General features: G+C 41.7%; 1 protein-coding gene across 1 annotated transcript; it reads left to right on the top strand.

The window, feature by feature from the left end:
- The first annotated feature begins 2,872 nt into the window (after positions 1–2,872).
- On the top strand, positions 2,873–3,736 carry LOC120033935 (HIV Tat-specific factor 1 homolog). Its single transcript, XM_038980339.1, has one exon. It carries the CDS (start codon positions 2,873–2,875, stop codon positions 3,734–3,736), a length of 864 nt encoding a protein of 287 aa, XP_038836267.1.
- The last annotated feature ends 21,445 nt before the right edge of the window (positions 3,737–25,181 follow it).

The following is a 25,181-nucleotide window of genomic DNA, read 5'->3' as shown; positions in this document are numbered from 1 at the left end:
AAAATATTACTAAAAATATTTATAATCATGGAATCACAAGTTAAATATACCAAAACACAGCTTAGCTTGTTGTTAATCCAGTTTGTGAGTGTATCAATCAATGCTAGAACAGCTAGCCCCAAATTAACATGGTCACGAAAGTCAGAAAAGCAATAAAATGAATCGCTTACCTTTGATAATCTTCGGATGTTTGCACTCACGACACTCCCAGTTACACAATAAATGTTATTTTTGTTCGATAAATATTAGTTTTATAACAAAAAAATGCCATTTGGGTTGCGCGTTATGTTCAGAAAACCACAGCCTCGTTCCGGTCCTGAAAAGCAGAAGAAAATTCCCAAAAGTATCAGATTCAAAAATATTACAAAAAATATTTATAATCATGCAATCACAAGTGAAATATACCAAAACACAGCTTAGCTTTTGGGTAATCCACCTATCGTGTCAGATTTTGAAAATATGCTTTACAGCGAAAGCAATCCAAGCTTTTGTGAGTGTATCAATTAATGCTAGAACAGGTAGCCCCAAATTAGCATGGTCACGAAAGTTAGAAAAGCAATAAAATTAATCGCTTACCTTTGATAATCTTCGGATGTTTGCAATCACGACACTCCCAGTTACACAATAAATGTTATTTTTGTTCGATAAATATTAGTTTTATAACAAAAAAACGCCATTTGGGTTGCGCGTTATGTTCAGAAAACCAAAGCCTCGTTCCGTTCGATGAAAATTCCAAAAACTATCCGTAATGTTCGTAGAAACATGTCAAATGTTTTTTATAATCAATCCTCAGGTTGTTTTTAACATACATAATCGATAATATTTCAACCGGACCGTAACCTATTCAATGAAAGAGAGAAAGAAAATGTCAGGCTACCCCTCTTGCGCGCAGGAACTATTCAAAGGACACCTGACTAGTTTTGAAAATTCTTGCTCATTTTTCAAAATAAAAGCCTGAAACTATGTCTAAAGCCTGGTCATAGCCTGAGGAAGCCATTGGAAAAGGAATCTGGTTGATACCCCTTTAAATGGAGGATAGGCAGGCAATGAAACACAGATTTTTATCAAAAGAAATCACTTCCGGGTTAGATTTCCTCAGGTTTTCGCCTGCAAAATCAGTTTTGTTATACTCACAGACAATATTTTGACAGTTTTGGAAACTTTGGAGTGTTTTCTATCCCAATCTGTAAATTATATGCATATTCTACGATCTGGGCATGAGAAATAGTTCGTTTACCTTGGGAACATTATTTAAAAAAAAATCTGACCCCTAGCGCTAAGAAGTAAACATAAACCACCGTCAACAGAACAATACATGAAATGGGTCAAACAAAATCCGATAATAACCAGCATACCGTGCACAAGCATTACAAGAAACAATTACGGACAAGGACATGGGGGGGGGGGACATGGAATTGGAACCAGGTGTAATGGAAGACAAGACAAAACCAATGGAAAATGAAAAGTGGATCGGCGATGGCTAGAAGGTCGGTGACGTCGACCGTCGAACGCCGCCCGAACAAGGAGAGGGACCAACTTCGGCGGAAGTTGTGACAGCCGTCTCTGGTAAGACAAGGGGTGAGGGTCTATGTATATTTGTAAACAACAGTTGGTGCACGCAATCTAAGAAGCTCTCAAGGTTTTGCTCACCTGAGGTAGAGTATCTCATGATAAGCTGTAGACCACACTATTTACCAAGAGAATTTTCATCTATATTCTTGGTAGCTGTCTATTTACCACCACAAACCAATGCTGGCACTAAGACCGCACTCAATGAGCTGTATATGGCCATAAGCAAACAGGAAGACGCTCATCCAGAGGCGGCGCTCGTAGTGGCCGGGGACTTTAATGCAGGGAAACTTAAACTTAAACTCCGTTTTACCTCATTTCTACCAGCATGTTAAATGTGCAACCAGAGGGAAAAAAACTCTAGACCAACTTTACTCCACTCACAGAGACGTGTACAAAGCTCTCCCTCGCCCTCCATTTGGCAAATCTGACCATAATTCTATCCTCCTGATTCCTGCTTACAAGCAAAAACTAAAGCAGGAAGCACCAGTGTCTCGGTCAATAAAAAAGTGGTCAGATGAAACAGATGCTAAGCTACAGGACTGTTTTTCTAGCCCAGACTGGAATATGTCTTCCGATGGCATTGAGGAGTAGACGACATCAGTCAATGGCTTCATCAATAAGTCCATCGACGACATCGTCCCCACAATGACTACGCCAACCAGAAGCCATGGATTACAGGCAACATCCGCACTGAGCTGAAGGGTAGAGCTGCCGCTTAACTTTTTCTCAATAGGGGGTGCTGTTTGCACTTTGTAATAATTTCGTTCCCAAATTAAACTGCCTCGTACTCAATTCTTGCTTGTACAATATTCATATTATTATTACTTTTGGATAGAAAACACTCTCTAGTTTCTAAAACCGTTTGAATTATATCTGTGAGTAAAACAGAACAGGAGTTGGAGCAATTTTCCTATGAGGATGTGAGAATGCTGAAATCTGTAAGCTGTTCTGAGGTCGGTTTATTAATTTGTCTGTCTTCTATTGGTTGAGATGCACTGCATACGCCTTCCCCTGGATGTCAGCGAATAGTGAGAATTGAAATGGAGTCGCTAGGCAGATCTGAAGGCCTATAAATAGGCTGGCAACCTGGTGTACCCTCTTTCTCCTTTTCGCCATGACGCAAGAAGGACCTCGGCATGTCGCTCTAGAAAGCTCCGGTTATAGCCCATAGATATATCCGGCTCTGTTTTTATTCGATATAGGTGTTAAAGACATCATAATGTTGTTATTTTAAACCGAGTTATATCAGTTTATATCAGTATATAGCGATTTTTCGGGTATTTATAAACAGGATGTAGAGATGGAGTTTTCTACTGGGGATGATAGTGAGGATAAACAGGGTGTAGAGATGGAGGAGTTTTCTACTGGGGATGATAGTGAGGATAAACAGGATGTAGAGATGGAGGAGTTTTCTACTGGGGATGATAGTGAGGATAAACAGGGTGTAGAGATGGAGGAGTTTTCTACTGGGGATGATAGTGAGGATAAACAGGATGTAGAGATGGAGGAGTTTTCTACTGGGGATGATAGTGAGGATAAACAGGGTGTAGAGATGGAGGAGTTTTCTACTGGGGATGATAGTGAGGATAAACAGGATGTAGAGATGGAGGAGTTTTCTACTGGGGATGATAGTGAGGATAAACAGGATGTAGAGATGGAGGAGTTTTCTACTGGGGATGATAGTGAGGATAAACAGGGTGTAGAGATGGAGGAGTTTTCTACTGGGGATGATAGTGAGGATAAACAGGATGTAGAGATGGAGGAGTTTTCTACTGGGGATGATAGTGAGGATAAACAGGATGTAGAGATGGAGGAGTTTTCTACTGGGGATGATAGTGAGGATAAACAGGATGTAGAGATGGAGGAGTTTTCTACTGGGGATGATAGTGAGGATAAACAGGATGTAGAGATGGAGGAGTTTTCTACTGGGGATGATAGTGAGGATAAACAGGGTGTAGAGATGGAGGAGTTTTCTACTGGGGATGATAGTGAGGATAAACAGGGTGTAGAGATGGAGGAGTTTTCTACTGGGGATGATAGTGAGGATAAACAGGATGTAGAGATGGAGGAGTTTTCTACTGGGGATGATAGTGAGGATAAACAGGGTGTAGAGATGGAGGAGTTTTCTACTGGGGATGATAGTGAGGATAAACAGGTTGAATAGATGGAGTTTTCTACTGGGGATGATAGTGAGGATAAACAGGATGTAGAGATGGAGTTTTCTACTGAGGATGATAGTGAGGATAAACAGGATGTAGAGATGGAGTTTTCTACTGGGGATGATAGTGAGGATAAACAGGATGTAGAGATGGAGGTGTTTTCTACTGGGGATGATAGTGAGGATAAACAGGGTGTAGAGATGGAGGAGTTTTCTACTGGGGATGATAGTGAGGATAAACAGGGTGTAGAGATGGAGGAGTTTTCTACTGGGGATGATAGTGAGGATAAACAGGGTGTAGAGATGGAGGAGTTTTCTACTGGGGATGATAGTGAGGATAAACAGGGTGTAGAGATGGAGGAGTTTTCTACTGGGGATGATAGTGAGGATAAACAGGATGTAGAGATGGAGGAGTTTTCTACTGGGGATGATAGTGAGGATAAACAGGGTGTAGAGATGGAGGAGTTTTCTACTGGGGATGATAGTGAGGATAAACAGGTTGAATAGATGGAGTTTTCTACTGGGGATGATAGTGAGGATAAACAGGATGTAGAGATGGAGTTTTCTACTGAGGATGATAGTGAGGATAAACAGGATGTAGAGATGGAGTTTTCTACTGGGGATGATAGTGAGGATAAACAGGATGTAGAGATGGAGGTGTTTTCTACTGGGGATGATAGTGAGGATAAACAGGATGTAGAGATGGAGGAGTTTTCTACTGGGGATGATAGTGAGGATAAACAGGATGTAGAGATGGAGGAGTTTTCTACTGGGGATGATAGTGAGGATAAACAGGATGTAGAGATGGAGTTTTCTACTGGGGATGATAGTGAGGATAAACAGGATGTAGAGATGGAGGTGTTTTCTACTGGGGATGATAGTGAGGATAAACAGGGTGTAGAGATGGAGGAGTTTTCTACTGGGGATGATAGTGAGGATAAACAGGATGTAGAGATGGAGGAGTTTTCTACTGGGGATGATAGTGAGGATAAACAGGATGTAGAGATGGAGGAGTTTTCTACTGGGGATGATAGTGAGGATAAACAGGATGTAGAGATGGAGTTTTCTACTGGGGATGATAGTGAGGATAAACAGGATGTAGAGATGGAGGAGTTTTCTACTGGGGATGATAGTGAGGATAAACAGGGTGTAGAGATGGAGTTTTCTACTGGGGATGATAGTGAGGATAAACAGGATGTAGAGATGGAGGTGTTTTCTACTGGGGATGATAGTGAGGATAAACAGGATGTAGAGATGGAGTTTTCTACTGGGGATGATAGTGAGGATAAACAGGATGTAGAGATGGAGGAGTTTTCTACTGGGGATGATAGTGAGGATAAACAGGATGTAGAGATGGAGTTTTCTATGGTTGATGATAGTGAGGATAAACAGGACATAGAGATGGAGTTTTCTACTGGGGATGATAGTGAGGATAAACAGGTTGTAGAGATGGAGGAGTTTTCTACTGGGGATGATAGTGAGGATAAACAGGATGTAGAGATGGAGGAGTTTTCTACTGGGGATGATAGTGAGGATAAACAGGGTGTAGAGATGGAGGAGTTTTCTACTGGGGATGATAGTGAGGATAAACAGGATGTAGAGATGGAGTTTTCTACTGGGGATGATAGTGAGGATAAACAGGACATAGAGATGGAGTTTTCTACTGGGGATGATAATGAGGATAAACAGGATGTAGAGATGGAGTTTTCTACTGAGGATGATAGTGAGGATAAACAGGACATAGAGATGGAGTTTTCTACTGGGGATGATAGTGAGGATAAACAGGATGTAGAGATGGAGTTTTCTACGGTTGATGATAGTGAGGATAAACAGGACATAGAGATGGAGTTTTCTACTGGGGATGATAGTGAGGATAAACAGGATGTAGAGATGGAGTTTTCTACTGAGGATGATAGTGAGGATAAACAGGACATAGAGATGGAGTTTTCTACTGGGGATGATAGTGAGGATAAACAGGATGTAGAGATGGAGTTTTCTACAGTTGATGATAGTGAGGATAAACAGGATGTAGAGATGGAGTTTTCTACTGGGGATGATAGTGAGGATAAACAGGATGTAGAGATGGAGTAGTTTTCTACTGGGGATGATAGTGAGGATAAACAGGATGTAGAGATGGAGTTTTCTACTGGGGATGATAGTGTAACGGCTGACAATGTCGTTCTCCTCCTCAGACGAGGAGGAGCATGGATCGGACCAAGATGCGGAGTAGTAGGTATTCATGTTTTAATGGCAAACCAACAAACACTACAAATTAACAAAACAACAAACGTGACTAACCTGCAACAGTCCTGTGTGGCCCAAACGCTGACACAGGAACAAACACCCACAAACCACCAGTGAAACCCTGGCTGCCTTAGTATGACTCTCAATCAGAGACAAACGACACACACCTGTCTCTGATTGAGAATCATACCAGGCCGAACACAAAACCCCACATAGAAATAGAAACCTAGACCAACCCACCCAATTCACGCCCTGACCAACTAAAACAAATACATAACAAAGGAAAACAGGTCAGGAACGTGACAGAACCCCCCCCTTAAGGTGCGAACTCCGGGCGCACCAGCACAAAGTCTAGGGGAGGGTCTGGGTGGGCGTCTGTCCACGGTGGCGGCTCTGGCGCTGGTCGTGGTCCCCACCCCACCATAGTCAACCCCCGCTTCCGTGGCCTCCTCCCAATATTCACCCTCCATGTCAATCCCGCTATTCCAAAAGGCAGTAACAGACTGAGGGGTAGCAGTTGACTGAGGGGCAGCACCAGGATAAGGGGCAGCACCAGGATAAGGGGCAGCACCAGGATAAGGGGCAGCACCAGGATAAGGGGCAGCTCCGGACTGAGTGGCAGCTCCGGACTGAGTGGCAGCTCCGGACTGAGTGGCAGCTCATGACTGTAGGGCAGCTCATGACTGTAGGGCAGCTCATGACTGTAGGGCAGCTCATGACTGTAGGGCAGCTCATGACTGGAGGGCAGCTCATGACTGGAGGGCAGCTCATGACTGGAGGGCAGCTCATGACTGGAGGGCAGCTCATGACTGTAGGGCAGCTCATGACTGGAGGGCAGCTCATGACTGGAGGGCAGCTCATGACTGGAGGGCAGCTCATGACTGGAGGGCAGCTCATGACTGGAGGGCAGCTCATGACTGGAGGGCAGTTCTGGCAGCTCCTGACTGGCTGGCGGATCTGGCAGCTCCTGACTGGCTGGCGGATCTGGCAGCTCCTGACTGGCTGGCGTCTCTGGCAGCTCCTGACTGGCTGGCGTCTCTGGCAGCTCCTGACTGGCTGGCGTCTCTGGCAGCTCCTGACTGGCTGGCAGCTCCTGACTGGCTGGCGTCTCTGGCAGCTCCTGACTGACGGACGGCTCTAGCGGCTCCTGACTGACGGACGGCTCTAATGGCTCGGGACAGACGGGCGGCTCTGAAGGCTCGTGGCAGACGGATGGCTCAGATGGCGCTGGGCAGACGGATGGCTCAGATGGCGCTGGGCAGACGGATGGCTCAGACGGCGCTGGGCAGACGGATGGCTCAGACGGCGCTGGGCAGACGGATGGCTCAGACGGCGCTGGGCAGACGGATGGCTCAGATGGTGCTGGGCAGGCAGACAGTTCAGACGGCGCTGGACAGACGAGCAGTGCAGGCGGCGTTGGGCAGACGGCCGACTCTGACCTGCTGAGGCGCACAGTAGGCCTGGTGCGTGGTACCGGAACTGGAGGCACTGAGCTGGAGACACGCACCATAGGGAGAGTGCGTGGAGGAGGAACAGGGCTCTGGAAACGCACTGGAAGCCTGGTGCGTGGAGTAGGCATTGGTGGTACTGAGCTGGGGTGGGAAGGTGGCGCCGGATATGCCGGACCGTGAAGGAGGACACGCGCTCTTGAGCACCAAGCCTCCCCAACCTTACCAGGTTGAGTGGTCCCCGTAGCCCTGCCAGTGCGGCGAGGTGGAATAGCCCGCACTGGGCTATGCAGGCGAACCGGGGACACCACCTGTAAGGCTGGTGCCATGTACGCCGGCCCGAGGAGACGTACTGGAGGCCAGATACGTTGGGCCGGCTTCATGACATCCGGCTCGATGCCCAACCTAGCCCTCCCAGTGCGGCAAGGTGGAATAGCCCGCACTGGGCTAAGCACGCGTACTGGGGACACCGTGCGCTTCACCGCATAACACGGTGTCTGACCAGTACGACGCCCTCTCACTCCACGGTAAGCCCGCCAGTCAGGAGCTGCCAGAGACGCCAGCCAGTCAGGAGCTGCCAGAGCCGCCAGCCAGTCAGGAGCTGCCAGAGCCGCCAGCCAGTCAGGAGCTGCCAGAGACGCCAGCCAGTCAGGAGCTGCCAGAGATGCCAGCCAGTCAGGAGCTGCCAGAGCTGCCCTACAGTCATGAGCTGCCCTACAGTCATGAGCTGCCCTCCAGTCATGAGCTGCCCTCCAGTCATGAGCTGCCCTCCAGTCATGAGCTGCCCTCCAGTCATGAGCTGCCCTCCAGTCATGAGCTGCCCTCCAGTCATGAGCTGCCACTCAGTCATGAGCTGCCACTCAGTCCGGAGCTGCCACTCAGTCCGGAGCTGCCACTCAGTCCGGAGCTGCCACTCAGTCCGGAGCTGCCACTAGTCCGGAGTTGTCCCTCTGTCCTGAGCTACCTCTCTGTCCTGGGCTACCTCTCTGTCCTGAGCTACCTCTTTGTCCTGAACTACCTCTTTGTCCTGAACTACCTCTCCGTCCTGAGTTGTCTCCTCTATTGTAGAGGGGAGTTGGTGAAGGTTCCTGGACCATGGTCGGGGGCGAGGGTCGCCACTCAAGGGACGCTAAGGAGGTGGACAAAGACAATGGTGGAGTGGTGCCCTCGTCCACCGCCGGAGCCGCCACCGCGGACAGATGCCCACCCAGACCCTCCCCTTGAGTTTTAGGGGTGCGCCCGGAGTTCGCACCTTGAGGGGGGGGTTCTGTCACGTTCCTGACCTGTTTTCTGTTGTTTTGTATGTGTTTAGTTGGTCAGGACGTGAGCTGGGTGGGAATTCTATGTTGTGTGTCTAGTTTGTCTGTTTCTATGTCAGCCTAGTGTGGGTTCTCAATCAGAGACAGATGGTAGTCGTTGTCTCTGATTGAGACTCATATATAGGAGGCTTGTTTTGTGTTGGGATTTTGTGGGTGTTTGTTTCCTGTCTCAGTGTTTGTTCTGCACCAGATAGGACTGTCTCGGTTTTCACGGTTTGTTATTTTGTTATTTGTTAAGTGTTCATGGTTATTGTTTATTAAACATGTTGAGCACTGGCTACGCTGCATTTTGGTCCTCTCCTTCACCCCTGGAAGAAAACCTTTACAGATAGTGAGGATAAACAGGATGTAGAGATGGAGTAGTTTTCTACTGGGGATGATAGTGAGGATAAACAGGATGTAGAGATGGAGGAGTTTTCTACTGGGGATGATAGTGAGGATAAACAGGATGTAGAGATGGAGTAGTTTTCTACTGGGGATGATAGTGAGGATAAACAGGATGTAGAGATGGAGTTTTCTACTGGGGATGATAGTGAGGATAAACAGGATGTAGAGATGGAGTTTTCTACTGAGGATGATAGTGAGGATAAACAGGACATAGAGATGGAGTTTTCTACTGGGGATGATAGTGAGGATAAACAGGATGTAGAGATGGAGGAGTATTCTACTGGGGGTGATAGTGAGGATAAACAGGATGCAGAGATGGAGGAGTTTTCTACTGGGGATGATAGTGAGGATAAACAGGATGTAGAGATGGAGTTTTCTACGGTTGATGATAGTGAGGATAAACAGGACATAGAGATGGAGTTTTCTACTGGGGATGATAGTGAGGATAAACAGGATGTAGAGATGGAGTTTTCTACGGTTGATGATAGTGAGGATAAACAGGACATAGAGATGGAGTTTTCTACTGGGGATGATAGTGAGGATAAACAGGATGCAGAGATGGAGGAGTTTTCTACTGGGGATGATAGTGAGGATAAACAGGATGTAGAGATGGAGTTTTCTACTGGGGATGATAGTGAGGATAAACAGGTTGTAGAGATGGAGTTTTCTACTGGGGATGATTGTAACGGCTGTCGTCTTCCTCGTCTGAGGAGGATAAGTTAGAAGGATCGGAGGACCGATGCGCAGCGTGGTAATTGTTCATCTTACTTTAATAAAGGTGAACACTCAAAATACAAAACAACAAAAAGTGACAACCGAAACAGTTCTATCTGGTGCAGACACACAAAGACTGAAAACAACCACCCACAAAACCCAACACAAAACAGGCTACCTAAATATGGTTCCCAATCAGAGACAACACAAAACACCTGCCTCTGATTGAGAACCATATCAGGCCAAACAGAGAAATAGAAAACATAGAAATACAAACATAGACTGCCCACCCAACTCACGCCCTGACCAACTAAATAAAGACAAAACAAAGGAAATAAGGTCAGAAACGTGACAATTACTCTGTTTTTATTTGGGGGTTTTTATATAGTAAGATACAGAAAATACAATAGCACTGTTTTTATTATGGGGTTTCAAAATAGTAAGACACAGAAAATACAATAACACTGTTTTTATTTTGAGGTTTCAATATAGTAAGATACAGAAAATACAATAACACTGTTTTTATTTTGGGGTTTCAATATAGTAAGATACAGAAAATACAATAACACTGTTTTTATTATGGGGTTTCAAAATAGTAAGACACAGAAAATACAATAACACTGTTTTTATTTTGGAGTTTCAATATAGCAAGATACAGAAAATACAATAACACTGTTTTTATTTTGGGGTTTAATATAGTAAGACACAGGAAATACAATAACACTGTTTTTATTTTGGGGTTTCAATATAGTAAGATACATAAAATACAATAACACTGTTTTTATTTTGGGGTTTCAATATAGTAAGACACAGGAAATACAATAATACTGTTTTTATTTTGGGGTTTCAATATAGTAAGACACAGAAAATACAATAACACTGTTTTTATTTTGGAGTTTCAATATAGCAAGATACAGAAAATACAATAACACTGTTTTTATTTTGGGGTTTTAATATAGTAAGATACATAAAATACAATAACACTGTTTTTATTTTGGGGTTTAATATTGTAAGACACAGGAAATACAATAACACTGTTTTTATTTTGGGGTTTCAATATAGTAAGACACAGGAAATACAATAATACTGTTTTTATTATGGGGTTTCAAAATAGTAAGACACAGGAAATACAATTACACTGTTTTTATTATGGGGTTTCAAACTAGTAAGACACAGGAAATACAATAACACTGTTTTTATTTTGAGGTTTCAATATAGTAAGATACAGAAAATACAATAACACTGTTTTTATTTTGGGGTTTCAATATAGTAAGATACAGAAAATACAATAACACTGTTTTTATTATGGGGTTTCAAAATAGTAAGACACAGAAAATACAATAACACTGTTTTTATTTTGGAGTTTCAATATAGCAAGATACAGAAAATACAATAACACTGTTTTTATTTTGGGGTTTTAATATAGTAAGATACAGAAAATACAATTACACTGTTTTTATTTTGGGGATTCAATATAGTAAGATACAGAAAATACAATAACACTGTTTTTATTTTGGGGTTTAATATAGTAAGACACAGGAAATACAATAACACTGTTTTTATTTTGGGGTTTCAATATAGTAAGATACATAAAATACAATAACACTGTTTTTATTTTGGGGTTTCAATATAGTAAGACACAGGAAATACAATAATACTGTTTTTATTTTGGGGTTTCAATATAGTAAGACACAGAAAATACAATAACACTGTTTTTATTTTGGAGTTTCAATATAGCAAGATACAGAAAATACAATAACACTGTTTTTATTTTGGGGTTTTAATATAGTAAGATACATAAAATACAATAACACTGTTTTTACTTTGGGGTTTAATATTGTAAGACACAGGAAATACAATAACACTGTTTTTATTTTTGGGGTTTCAATATAGTAAGACACAGGAAATACAATAATACTGTTTTTATTATGGGGTTTCAAAATAGTAAGACACAGGAAATACAATAACACTGTTTTTATTTTGGGGTTTCAATATAGTAAGATACAGAAAATACAATAACACTGTTTTTATTTTGGGGTTTCAATATAGTAAGACACAGGAAATACAATAATACTGTTTTTATTTTGGGGTTTCAAAATAGTAAGACACAGAAAATACAATAACACTGTTTTTATTTTGGAGTTTCAATATAGCAAGATACAGAAAATACAATAACACTGTTTTTATTTTGGGGTTTTAATATAGTAAGATACAGAAAATACAATTACACTGTTTTTATTTTGGGGATTCAATATAGTAAGATACAGAAAATACAATAACACTGTTTTTATTTTGGGGTTTAATATAGTAAGACACAGGAAATACAATAACACTGTTTTTATTTTGGGGTTTCAATATAGTAAGATACATAAAATACAATAACACTGTTTTTATTTTGGGGTTTCAATATAGTAAGACACAGGAAATACAATAATACTGTTTTTATTTTGGGGTTTCAATATAGTAAGACACAGAAAATACAATAACACTGTTTTTATTTTGGAGTTTCAATATAGCAAGATACAGAAAATACAATAACACTGTTTTTATTTTGGGGTTTTAATATAGTAAGATACATAAAATACAATAACACTGTTTTTACTTTGGGGTTTAATATTGTAAGACACAGGAAATACAATAACACTGTTTTTATTTTTGGGGTTTCAATATAGTAAGACACAGGAAATACAATAATACTGTTTTTATTATGGGGTTTCAAAATAGTAAGACACAGGAAATACAATAACACTGTTTTTATTTTGGGGTTTCAATATAGTAAGATACATAAAATACAATAACACTGTTTTTATTTTGGGGTTTCAATATAGTAAGACACAGGAAATACAATAATACTGTTTTTATTTTGGGGTTTCAATATAGTAAGACACAGAAAATACAATAACACTGTTTTTATTTTGGAGTTTCAATATAGCAAGATACAGAAAATACAATAACACTGTTTTTATTTTGGGGTTTTAATATAGTAAGATACAGAAAATACAATTACACTGTTTTTATTTTGGGGATTCAATATAGTAAGATACAGAAAATACAATAACACTGTTTTTATTTTGGGGTTTAATATAGTAAGACACAGGAAATACAATAACACTGTTTTTATTTTGGGGTTTCAATATAGTAAGATACATAAAATACAATAACACTGTTTTTATTTTGGGGTTTCAATATAGTAAGACACAGGAAATACAATAATACTGTTTTTATTTTGGGGTTTCAATATAGTAAGACACAGAAAATACAATAACACTGTTTTTATTTTGGAGTTTCAATATAGCAAGATACAGAAAATACAATAACACTGTTTTTATTTTGGGGTTTTAATATAGTAAGATACATAAAATACAATAACACTGTTTTTATTTTGGGGTTTAATATTGTAAGACACAGGAAATACAATAACACTGTTTTTATTTTGGGGTTTCAATATAGTAAGACACAGGAAATACAATAATACTGTTTTTATTATGGGGTTTCAAAATAGTAAGACACAGGAAATACAATTACACTGTTTTTATTATGGGGTTTCAAAATAGTAAGACACAGGAAATACAATAACACTGTTTTTATTTTGAGGTTTCAATATAGTAAGATACAGAAAATACAATAGCACTGTTTTTATTTTGGGGTTTCAATATAGTAAGATACAGAAAATACAATAACACTGTTTTTATTATGGGGTTTCAAAATAGTAAGACACAGAAAATACAATAACACTGTTTTTATTTTGGAGTTTCAATATAGCAAGATACAGAAAATACAATAACACTGTTTTTATTTTGGGGTTTTAATATAGTAAGATACAGAAAATACAATTACACTGTTTTTATTTTGGGGATTCAATATAGTAAGATACAGAAAATACAATAACACTGTTTTTATTTTGGGGTTTAATATAGTAAGACACAGGAAATACAATAACACTGTTTTTATTTTGGGGTTTCAATATAGTAAGATACATAAAATACAATAACACTGTTTTTATTTTGGGGTTTCAATATAGTAAGACACAGGAAATACAATAATACTGTTTTTATTTTGGGGTTTCAATATAGTAAGACACAGAAAATACAATAACACTGTTTTTATTTTGGGGTTTTAATATAGTAAGATACATAAAATACAATAACACTGTTTTTACTTTGGGGTTTAATATTGTAAGACACAGGAAATACAATAGCACTGTTTTTATTTTGGGGTTTCAATATAGTAAGACACAGGAAATACAATAATACTGTTTTTATTATGGGGTTTCAAAATAGTAAGACACAGGAAATACAATTACACTGTTTTTATTATGGGGTTTCAAAATAGTAAGACACAGGAAATACAATAACACTGTTTTTATTTTGGGGTTTCAATATAGTAAGATACATAAAATACAATAACACTGTTTTTATTTTGGGGTTTCAATATAGTAAGACACAGGAAATACAATAATACTGTTTTTATTATGGGGGTTCAATATAGTAAGATACAGAAAATACAATAACACTGTTTTTATTTGGGGTTTCAATATAGTAAGATACAGAAATTACAATAACACTGTTTTTATTTTGGGGTTTCAATATAGCAAGATACAGAAAATACAATAACACTGTTTTTATTTTGGGGTTTTAATATAGTAAGATACAGAAAATACAATTACACTGTTTTTATTTTGGGGATTCAATATAGTAAGATACAGAAAATACAATAACACTGTTTTCATTTTGGGGTTTAATATTGTAAGACACAGGAAATACAATAACACTGTTTTTATTTTTGGATTTCAATATAGTAAGATACATAAAATACAATAACACTGTTTTTATTTTGGGGTTTCAATATAGTAAGACACAGGAAATACAATAATACTGTTTTTATTATGGGGTTTCAATATAGTAAGATACAGAAAATACAATAACACTGTTTTTATTTTGGGGGTTTCAATATAGTAAGATACAGAAATTACAATAACACTGTTTTTATTTTGGGGTTTCAATATAGTATGATACAGAAATTACAATAACACTGTTTTTATTATGGGGTTTTAATATAGTAAGACACAGGAAATACAATAACACTGTTTTTATTATGGGGTTTCAATATAGTAAGATACAGAAAATACAATAACACTGTTTTTATTTTGGGGTTTCAATATAGTATGATACAGAAATTACAATAACACTGTTTTTATTTTGGGGTTTTAATATAGTAAGATACAGAAAATACAATAACATTGTTTTTATTATGGGGTTTCAAAATAGTAAGACACAGAAAATACAATAACACTGTTTTTATTTTGGGGTTTCAATATAGTAAGATACAGGAAATACAATTACACTGTTTTTATTTTGGGGGTTTCAATATAGTAAGATACAGAAAATACAATAACACTGTTTTTATTTTGGGGTTTCAATATAGTAAGATACAGAAAATACAATAACACTGTTTTTATTTTGGGGTTTTAATATAGTAAGATACAGAAAATACAATAATACTGTTTTTATTTTGGGGTTTCAAAATAGTAAGATACAGAAAATACAATAACACTGTTTTTATTTTGGGGTTTCAATATAGTAAGCTACTGTGTGTGTATGTGTGTGTGTGTGTGTGTGTGTGTGTGTGTGTGTGTGTGTGTGTGTGTGTGTGTGTGTGTGTGTGTGTGTGTGTGTGTGTATAAGTGTGTGTCCAGTATTTGTGTGTCCAGTATGTGTGTGTGTGTGTGTGTCCAGAGTGTGTCCAGTGTGTGTGAGAGTGTGTGTCCAGTGTGTGTGTGTGTCCATTGTGTGCGTGTGGGTCTACTGTGTTTGTCCAGTGTGTGTGTTTTTCCAGTGTGTGTGTGTGTGTGTCCAGTGTGTGCGTGTGCATCTAGTGCGTGTGTCCAGTGTGTGTGTGTTTCCAGTGTGTGTGTCCAGTGTGTGTGTGTGTGTGTGTGTGTTTCCAGTGTGTGTCCGTGTGTGCCAGTGTGTGTGTGTGTGTGTGTGTGTGTGTGTGTGTGTGTGTGTGTGTGTGTGTGTGTGTGTGTGTGTGTGTGTGTGTGTGAGTCCAGTGTGTGTGTGTGTACAGTGTGTGTACAGTGGGTGTGTCCAGTGGGTGTTTCCAGTGTGTGTGTGTGTGTGTGTGTGTGTGTGTGTGTGTGTGTGTGTGTGTACGTGTGTGTGTGTGTGTGTGTGTGTGTGTGTGTGTGTGTGTGTGTGTGTGTGTGTGTGTGTGTGTGTGTGTGTGTGTGTGAGTCCAGTGTGGGCGTGTTTAACTATACTTGTGGGGACCAGAATAGTAAACCAAGAGACATTTGACCAACTGGGGACATTTTGTTGGCCCTCACAAGGTCAAATGCTATTTCTAGGGGGTCTATGGTTAGGGTTAGAAGTAGGTCTAGGGTTAGAATGAGATTTAGGGTTAGTTTTAGGGTTAGTTTGTTGGTCGGTGGAGCAAACAGGGACTCACGCACACAGGAAGGCAGGAGAGAGATGCTATGAACAGCAGACGAAAACGCGACTGTGAGCTTTGTTCCAAGTAGAACATCGGGCTGATAGACCGACATTTCAAAGTTGCCCATGCACTTAAGTCAGGTTCTATCGAATGGAAGCACGGTATGCTAGAGAGCTGGCATTCGACTGACAGACAACCGCCCAAATCAGGGCAGTACATGCAGTAGAACGATGGTGGTGTAACGTGCCTGGAGACCAGGGAGAACCCTGGGTCTTTGCCGAGGGTTGACAGTGAGTGGTCGGCGGAGCAGCAGCTGGTGGACGAGGTTAGGCAGCCGGCGGTGGCGGAGCAGCAGCTGGTGGACGAGGGTGAGCAGTCGGCGATGGCGGAGCAGCAGCTGGGGACAAGGGTAGGCAGCCGGCGGTGGTGGAGCAGCAGCTGGTGGACGAGGGTAGGCAGCCGGCGGTGGCGGAGCAGCAGCTGGTGGACGAGGGTGAGCAGTCGGTGGTGGCGGAGCAGCAGCTGGGGGATGAGAGCGAGCAGTCGGCGGTGGCGGAGCATTAGCTGGGGGACGAGAGTGAGCAGTCGGCGGTGGCGGAGCAGCAGCTGGGGGACGAGAGTGAGCAGGTGGTGGTGGTAGAGCAGCAGCTGAGAGACGAGAGTGAGCAGGAGTGGTGGGGGTGGTGGTGGCGGCGGTGGCACAGCCAACCAGTCAGAGTGGTGGTGAAACACGTTCGGAACCGAGGGAGCAAGGCTGCGTCGGGGGGACTTCAACGGATAGCGAGAGAGATGAAGTTGACGATGAGTCATCCACTATTGAAGGTCGGGGGCCTACCCGGAAGCGAGTAGAAAAAAATGTAATTTTGACCGAATATGAACGCTTCATTCTGGGTAAAAACCCTTCAGTGAAACGTATTGACAATAGTTGCACCAGTCTATCCCGAGTACGGGAATTCCTCCGCATTATGTCAGAGGGCAAGGCCGATGAAGGACTGTGTTCAATGGATAATTACAGACGTGTGTCTGAGTGGTATAGCCAATGTGAAGACCGTGGTTTGGCACCATCCACGTTAAAAATCTATCGGGCCAATGTTTGAAGTTTTCTGAAGTATCTTCTGCAGTTCCGATGGAAGATTCTGCGGGCTAAAGCCAGTTGAATTAGAAAGGTTGCTTGGCAAAGATGGATCGGGATTCGCGGCAGACCCAGGCAGCGCACAGGGCAAAATTTCACAAACGCTGTAGAGACGAGGTGCTCAGCGCTGCGGAGTTAAGCCGGTTTGTCGAGCTAAGTAATCAGGCTATTCCTTTGGTTCTCAATAGACTGGAGGTCCGAGCCACCCGCTCTGACAAACGTAGGTTTGCAGCTCTCATGACCAGCTGGTTGGCCATATTTAATGTCAAAGGCGATCCCCAGTCACCATGTTCAGTGAGAGGGATTTTACGGAAGTAACCCCGGAAAGTGGGGGATACCAGCTGTGCTTTGCAAGCCACAAAACGGACTATAGCTTCGGGGAGTGCAGAATTGTGATGTCGGAGAAGGAATACACTTGGCTTAAACAATTCTCATCTGAGTGGCATGACCTCAGACACAGAGCCGTTCTTTTTCACGTCCTGTGGCAAAACGTAAGATAATCTCGGGGAGTATGTGGGCCAGATATTTGCCGAGTTCGGCATTGGAAGTAAAGTGACCTTCGGTACACTTCGATGAAGTGTTGCTACAATGAACTTTAATCAAGAGTCGGTTACAGACCGCGTAGCCGTGGCTGACCATATGTGTCACTCCCTGGAAACGCAGGCACGGCACTAACGGTACCATAATTTGCCTCATAACGCCAGCCGGGCCCGGTCACTAATTGAGGGACAAATCAATCCATGATTCACTGATGAATAAAGTAAATTTCTTTGAAATTCACCCTTGTATTTGTGTGTCATTTGGTCACGGTTGAGAATGTATGGAGGCCTGGGGGTCTGAATGACCAGGGTGTTATAGGATACCAGGTGCACCAAGCTGAAGTGACAGGCCGAGAGAGAGGGCAGGCAGGCGGGCAGGCAGGCAGGCAGGCAGGGCAGAGAGAGTATGCCCAGAGGCATGGAGATCTGGAGACACCTGGTAACCTGTTCAATCACCAGATACACGGCTGGACTTAGTCTCTAGAGTGAAAGCTGGACTTTGTCATTTTTCAGCATAGCTCTGTCATTGCATTACATTGGGTTCCCAGGTGCCCTTGGTGGGGGGTGTGGGGCCCCCCCTATGGGGTCTCCCCAACCCTTGTATAGAGCCCCAGTCCAACCCTGGTGGCTCCAGGAGCCATCTCCCCCATCGACACCTGGTAACCCATTCAATCACCAGGTGCACAGCTGAATATAGTGCAATGAGAGAGAAGTTGGACTCTGTCATTGACTTACATTGGGTTCCCAGGTGCTGGTGATTAAAATCGGCTTAAAATGTCCAGTGGCACCCCCTTGTGTCCAATCCCGGTTGGGGGGTGCTCCCTACCCAGGCATGGAACACCCATGAAGGCTTTAAAAACCATTTTAAAATCTGCACCTGGTAACCCGTTCAATCACCAGGTGCACAGCTGAACATATTACAATGACAGAGAAGTTGGGACTTACATGGGAATGCATGTCTATTGTGCAAAAAAGTTTGGATTTTTACTTTTTGAGTTATTAACGGTTAAAGACCAAAACGGGGGTTGGGGGACTTGACACCTGACGATGGCGCAACACTGAAGCCCTGTGGGAGACAGGGCTTATGTCGATAATGCACCTAGTCCGGTAGTGTACACACTTAGCTCCGGGTTGACTAGACAGGAACCGGACCGATTTGAGAAACCTGGGTTCGAAAAACAGATAACCATGTCCTAGAGATCCGGAGACGGTGGCAAACCTCTAGACCCATGCAGATATTTAGAAACGAGCTGTTTTGAGGGTTCTGGTACCTTCAGAACCACAGTGCTAAGCCTCCGAAGGTGAGCATCCCTTCGGCGACCGATTGGAGGTTGTTTAGCCCCGGGGAGGGACTGGCTTTTGAGCCCATGTTCTGGATTTAAAAAAGGCTGGGTCTTTTGTCCCATTTGGTTTACCAGGCGGAATCATTCCCTGAGTCCCAGTCAGAGTGCCTCTTGTCAGGCATAATGTCAAACGTGTATAGGCCTGGAAGACCATGAAAGGCCCAGGGCAGAGCTGGGCCTTTTGTCCCATTTGGGCTTTGGGCTTTGGGCTTTGGGCCTTAAATCTTGGGCATTGGGCACATTAAGCACATGTTTAGGGTTAGGGGCTAAGGTTTAGGGTTAGCGTTAAGGTAAGGATACGGGTTAGGGTTAGGTTTAGGCTTAGGGGTAAGGGAAAATAGGATTTTGAATGGGACTGAATTGTATGTTCCCACAAGGTTAGCTGAACAAGATTGTGTTTGTGTGTGTGTGTGTGTGTGTGTGTGTGTGTGTGTGTGTGTGTGTGTGTGTGTGTGTGTGTGTGTGTGTGTGTGTGTGTGTGTGTGTGTGTGTGTGTGTGTGTGTGTGTCCAGTGTGTCCAGTGTGTGTGTGTGTGTCCAGTTTGTGTATGTGTGTCCAGTGTGTTTGTGTGTGTGTGTGTGTGTGTGTGTGTGTGTGTGTATGTGTATCCAGAGTGTGTGTATGTGTCCAGTGTGTGTGTGTGTGTGTGTGTGTGTGTCTGTTTGATGACTCTGGGAAGACTGACCACTGAGAATCTCTGACTCTGATCTCTCCTGTTGGTTTCTGTGGACAAAACATGAGATTACATCTCCTCATCCAGGGAGTACACACACACACACGCACACGCACTCACTCACACTCACACACACACACAAACACACACACACACACACACACACACAGGGAGGGAACGTTGTGTTTGTTTAATATTGTTTTAGGACTATGAAAATGGACAAAAGGATTAGCCTATGGATTATGAAAACAACCAAAAGAAATGGGAAAATGGGAGAGGAGAAATGACTAGAGACAGTGTTGTTTAACTCACTGACCATCACCCATGAGTTCTTCTTACCTATGTTCAGTAGAAAAGTCTCCCTTTTTAAAGCTTAGAGGTTGATGCATAGACTTGTCACTCTTCATGGACACACAGCTGGGTACAGGGGAGGCTGGTCTCTCCTGCTTGATTGGGCTTCAACACAACAGAGACAAACATTACATCTCTCATCTACTCTGAGCTCAGATGGGAAACATAAGAAGAGTTTCATTCCAAAACGCTATATATCCATTTTGAGAAATGTTGGTAAATTAGCTGTTATTGTTTAAAAGAAATGAAAGAGATTGGTGTGTTCTCACTAGCTTATCAGGCATGCGATTGTTCAATGACAGACATCTATTTGCTTAAAAATCTATCACTTGATGTTGTCCTTTCAGAGACATATAATCATGTTTTTTTGCTAAATGCTATTTATCTGCCTTACTCTCAGTGAATTAAGTGTACTGCTAGGTTTTAAATTGGAAGCCCCGCCTTGTTCTAAAATGTTCTGCCATTGTAATCCTTTGGGCGGGTTTGGTAACATAATGCAGAAGTGACAGTGTAAACATTTATTTTTATTTTTATTTATTTTTAAACGTCGCAAAATTTGAAATTATGTTTTTTACTTTGGAAAAAAGCAGAGACTCAGAGCTAGAAAATAGTATATCATACATTACAGTTGAGGAACAATGGGAAAGTAATTCTGCTTTGTAAGATGATAAACTTGTAACCTCACTGTTGAAAAAATGGCCTCTGATTATTTCGGTAGCTACTGGAGTGCTCTTCTTTGTCTACAGGGCTGTTATTTTGGCAGATAATGTCACCCATCTAAATATATAGTTGTTTATATATAATTATGGTGTTTTTGGGATATGTCAGTTTCATTGTTTGTTATGCTATAAATTGTTATTTTATGGTTGTAAGTGGGAAAATGAACTAGAAAATGTTATATTTTACAATTCTGAGTAATTATTAATTTAGTAAGGAATTACACATTATTCAGTACTACTGCAGTTGCTACACAATTCCAATAGATGGAAGGATAAGACCACAAAAAAACATTTCTGAAGATTAGTTTAGTTTTCTCCCTGGATACACCACCACTCCCCCTCACAGGAAAACTCCTGTGTGCTTCTTTCTGTCCCTTTCCACACTGCTAACGCAAGAGGAAGGACTGAAAAAGCATTTAACAGATTACTGTGAAGTAATATAATGATGATTCATGTTTATTATTACCTGTTTTTATGCTCATGTTTGGAAATTATTCTTCATTAATATAATGATTATCAATAAGCCTGAACATTAATTCAGTCACCTCTGTTCGAGAAAAATGTATTTTCCTTGTACATTCATTGTCAAATTCATCAACCAGCATCGACCTTCTCGATGGATGCAATGAACTAGTTTTTACCAGATAAAGTTTTTATCAGAGTTAAAAATGTCATGTGTTCAGCCCATTTGAGGCGCCCCGAAAATAATATTAAAAAATCCTTGGGCACAGAGGGTTTAAACACTAAAGTTACCATCCATCTAGTGAAGAGAGGAGAACGGGACAGAGGTAGCCAGCATCCGTCAACGAGAGAGGGGGAAGCCCTCCACGGGATTTAACAGGTGGAAGAAACAACCGGGGAGCTCCATCGGTCTACAAGAAATGCAGGCAGCCGGTGATGATGTAGTGGTAGCTCGGTTAACTTCTACTTGGTCACAATCCCAGATCCGGGAGCACCCCCATCAGTAAAAAAGCTGACTAGCATAGCCTAGCATAGCGTCACAAGTAAATACTAGCATCTAAATATCATTAAATCACAAGTCCAAGACACCAGATGAAAGATACACATCTTGTGAATCCAGCCATCATTTCTGATTTTTAATGTTTTACAGGGAAGACACAATATGTATTTCTATTAGCTAACCACGATAGCAAAAGACACAACTTTTTTTCCCCACCATTTTTTTCCTGCATAGGTAGCTATCACAATTTCGACCAAATAAAGATATAAATAGTCACTAACCAAGAAACAACTTCATCAGATGACAGTCTGATAACATATTTATTGTATAGCATATGTTTTGTTCGAAAAATGTGCATATTTCAGGTATAAATCATAGTTTTTGTAACGGTCGTCTTGTGGTGAATGAGCGGACCAAGGCGCAGCGTGTGATGAATACATAATGAATTTTAATAATAATAACGAAAACGAAAATATCCTTGAACACTTGAACAACCTACAAAACAATAAACGAAGTAGACAGACCTGAACTTACGAACTTACAATAATAACACGAAGAACGCACGAACAGGAACAGACTACAAACACGAACGAAAACGAAACAGTCCCGTGTGGTGCGACATACACAGACACGGAAGACAATCACCCACAAACAAACAGTGAGAACAGCCTACCTTAACCTCTAATTCCTCCCAATCCCGGATCCGGGAGCACCCCCATCAGTAAAAAAGCTGACTAGCATAGCCTAGCATAGCGTCACAAGTAAATACTAGCATCTAAATATCATTAAATCACAAGTCCAAGACACCAGATGAAAGATACACATCTTGTGAATCCAGCCATCATTTCTGATTTTTAAAATGTTTTACAGGGAAGACACAATATGTAAATCTATTAGCTAACCACGTTAGCAAAAGACACCACTTTTTTTACTCCACCATTTCTTTCCTGCATAGGTAGCTATCACAAATTCGACCAAATAAAGATATAAATAGCCACTAACCAAGAAACAACTTCATCAGATGACAGTCTGATAACATATTTATTGTATAGCATATGTTTTGTTAGAAAAATGTGCATATTTCAGGTATAAATCATAGTTTACCATTGCAGCCACCATCACAACTCTCACCAAAGCGACTAGAATAACTACAGAGAGCAACGTGAATTACCTAAATACTCATCATAAAACATTTCTGAAAAATACACAGCGTACAGCAAATGAAAGACAAACATCTTGTGAATCCAGCCAATATTTCAGATTTTTTAAGTGTTTTACAGCGAAACACACAATATAGCATTATATTAGCTTACCACAATAGCAAACCACACAACAGCATTGATTCAAGCCAAAAATAGCGATAACGTATAACCCAGCAAAAGATATTAATTTTTTCACTAACCTGCTCAGATTTCTTCAGATGACAGTCCTATAACATCATATTACACAATACATATAGAGTTTGTTCGAAAATGTGCATATTTAGCGGCACAAATCGTGGTTATACAATGAGAAAAGTAGCCAAGCTGCAAAGAAAATGTCAGGAGAAATCTTGGGAGAGGCACCTATTCTAGTCGATAACTAATCATAAACTTGACAAAAAAATACAGGTTGGACAGCAAATGAAAGATACATTAGTTCTTAATGCAATCGCTGTGTTACATTTTAAAAATTAACGTTACTACGACATACAGCGTGCGTTAAAGCGAGACCGCACGGAAATTAATGGCGGATTATGCATTTTACATTTTTCAACAGAACAACGAATTAACAGCATAAATAGTTCTTACTTTTTGATGTGCTTGCATCAGAATCTTGGGAAAGTTGTCCTTTGTCCAAAAGAATCGTTGCTCGGTTGTAGAATGTAGTCTTCAACGTTGCAATTAGCAGTAAACATTAGCCATGTGGGCCAGACATCACCAACTCCCTAGAACGCAACACTAATAAATATCCGAAAATCGCAATATACTGACATAAACTGATATAACTCGGTTTAAAATAACAACATTATGATGTCTTTAACAGCTATATCGAATAAAAACAGAGCCGGATATATCTAAGAGCTATAACCGGAGCTTTCTACTACGACATGCCAAGGTCCTTCCTGCGTCAGAGCGAAGTGAACAAAGACAGGACCCTTCGTTCCCAAGCTATTTATAACCTCTCAGATCTGCCTAGAGACTCCATTTCAAATCTCACTATTCGCTGACATCCAGGGGAAGGCGTATGCAGTGCATCTCAACCAATAGAAGACAGGCAAATTAATAAACTGACCTGGGAACAGCTTGCATAATTCTGCATTCTCACATCCTCATAGGAAAAATGCTCTAACTCGAGTTCTGTTTTACTCACAGATATAATTCAAACGGTTTTAGAAACTAGAGAGTGTTTTCTATCCAATAGTAATAATAATATGCATATTGTACGAGCAAGAATTGAGTACGAGGCAGTTTAATTTGGGAACGAAATTATTACAAAGTGCAAACAGCACCCCCTATTGAGAAGAAGTTTTAATATGGTTCTCAATCAGAGGAAACGTCAAACACCTGCCTCTAATTGAGAACCATATCAGGCAACACATTAAACCCAACATAGAAACACAATACATAGAATGCCCACCCCAACTCACGCCCTGACCAACTAAACACATACAAAAACAAGAGAAAACAGGTCAGGAACGTGACATAACCCCCCCCCCTCAAGGTGCGAACTCCGGGCGCACCACCAAAAGTCTAGGGGAGGGTCTGGGTGGGCATCTGTCCACGGTGGCGGCTCAGGCTCTGGGCGTGGTCCCCATCCCACCATAGTCAATCCCCGCTTTTGTAGCCTTCTCCCAATGACCACCCTCCAAATTAACCCCACTGGATTAAGGGGCAGCACCGGACTAAGGGGCAGCACCGGAATGAGGGGCAACACCGGAATGAGGGGCAACACCGGACTGAGGGGCAACACCGGACTGAGGGGCAACACCGGACTGAGGGGCAACACCGGACTGAGGGACGGCAGCTCCGGACTGAGGGACGGCAGCTCCGGACTGAGGGACGGCAGCTCCGGACTGAGGGACGGCAGCTCCGGACTGAGGGGCAGCTCCGGCTAGTCATGGCTGGCTGACGGCTCTGGCTGGTCATGGCTGGCTGACGGCTCTGGCTGGTCATGGCTGGCTGACGGCTCTGGCTGGTCATGGCT

Source organism: Salvelinus namaycush, chromosome 41 (genome assembly GCF_016432855.1).
Source record: "Salvelinus namaycush isolate Seneca chromosome 41, SaNama_1.0, whole genome shotgun sequence".
NCBI classification, from domain to species: Eukaryota; Metazoa; Chordata; class Actinopteri; order Salmoniformes; family Salmonidae; genus Salvelinus; species Salvelinus namaycush.
Note: the sequence above shows the minus strand (reverse complement) of the source record. Positions and strands in the feature narration are given on the sequence as shown.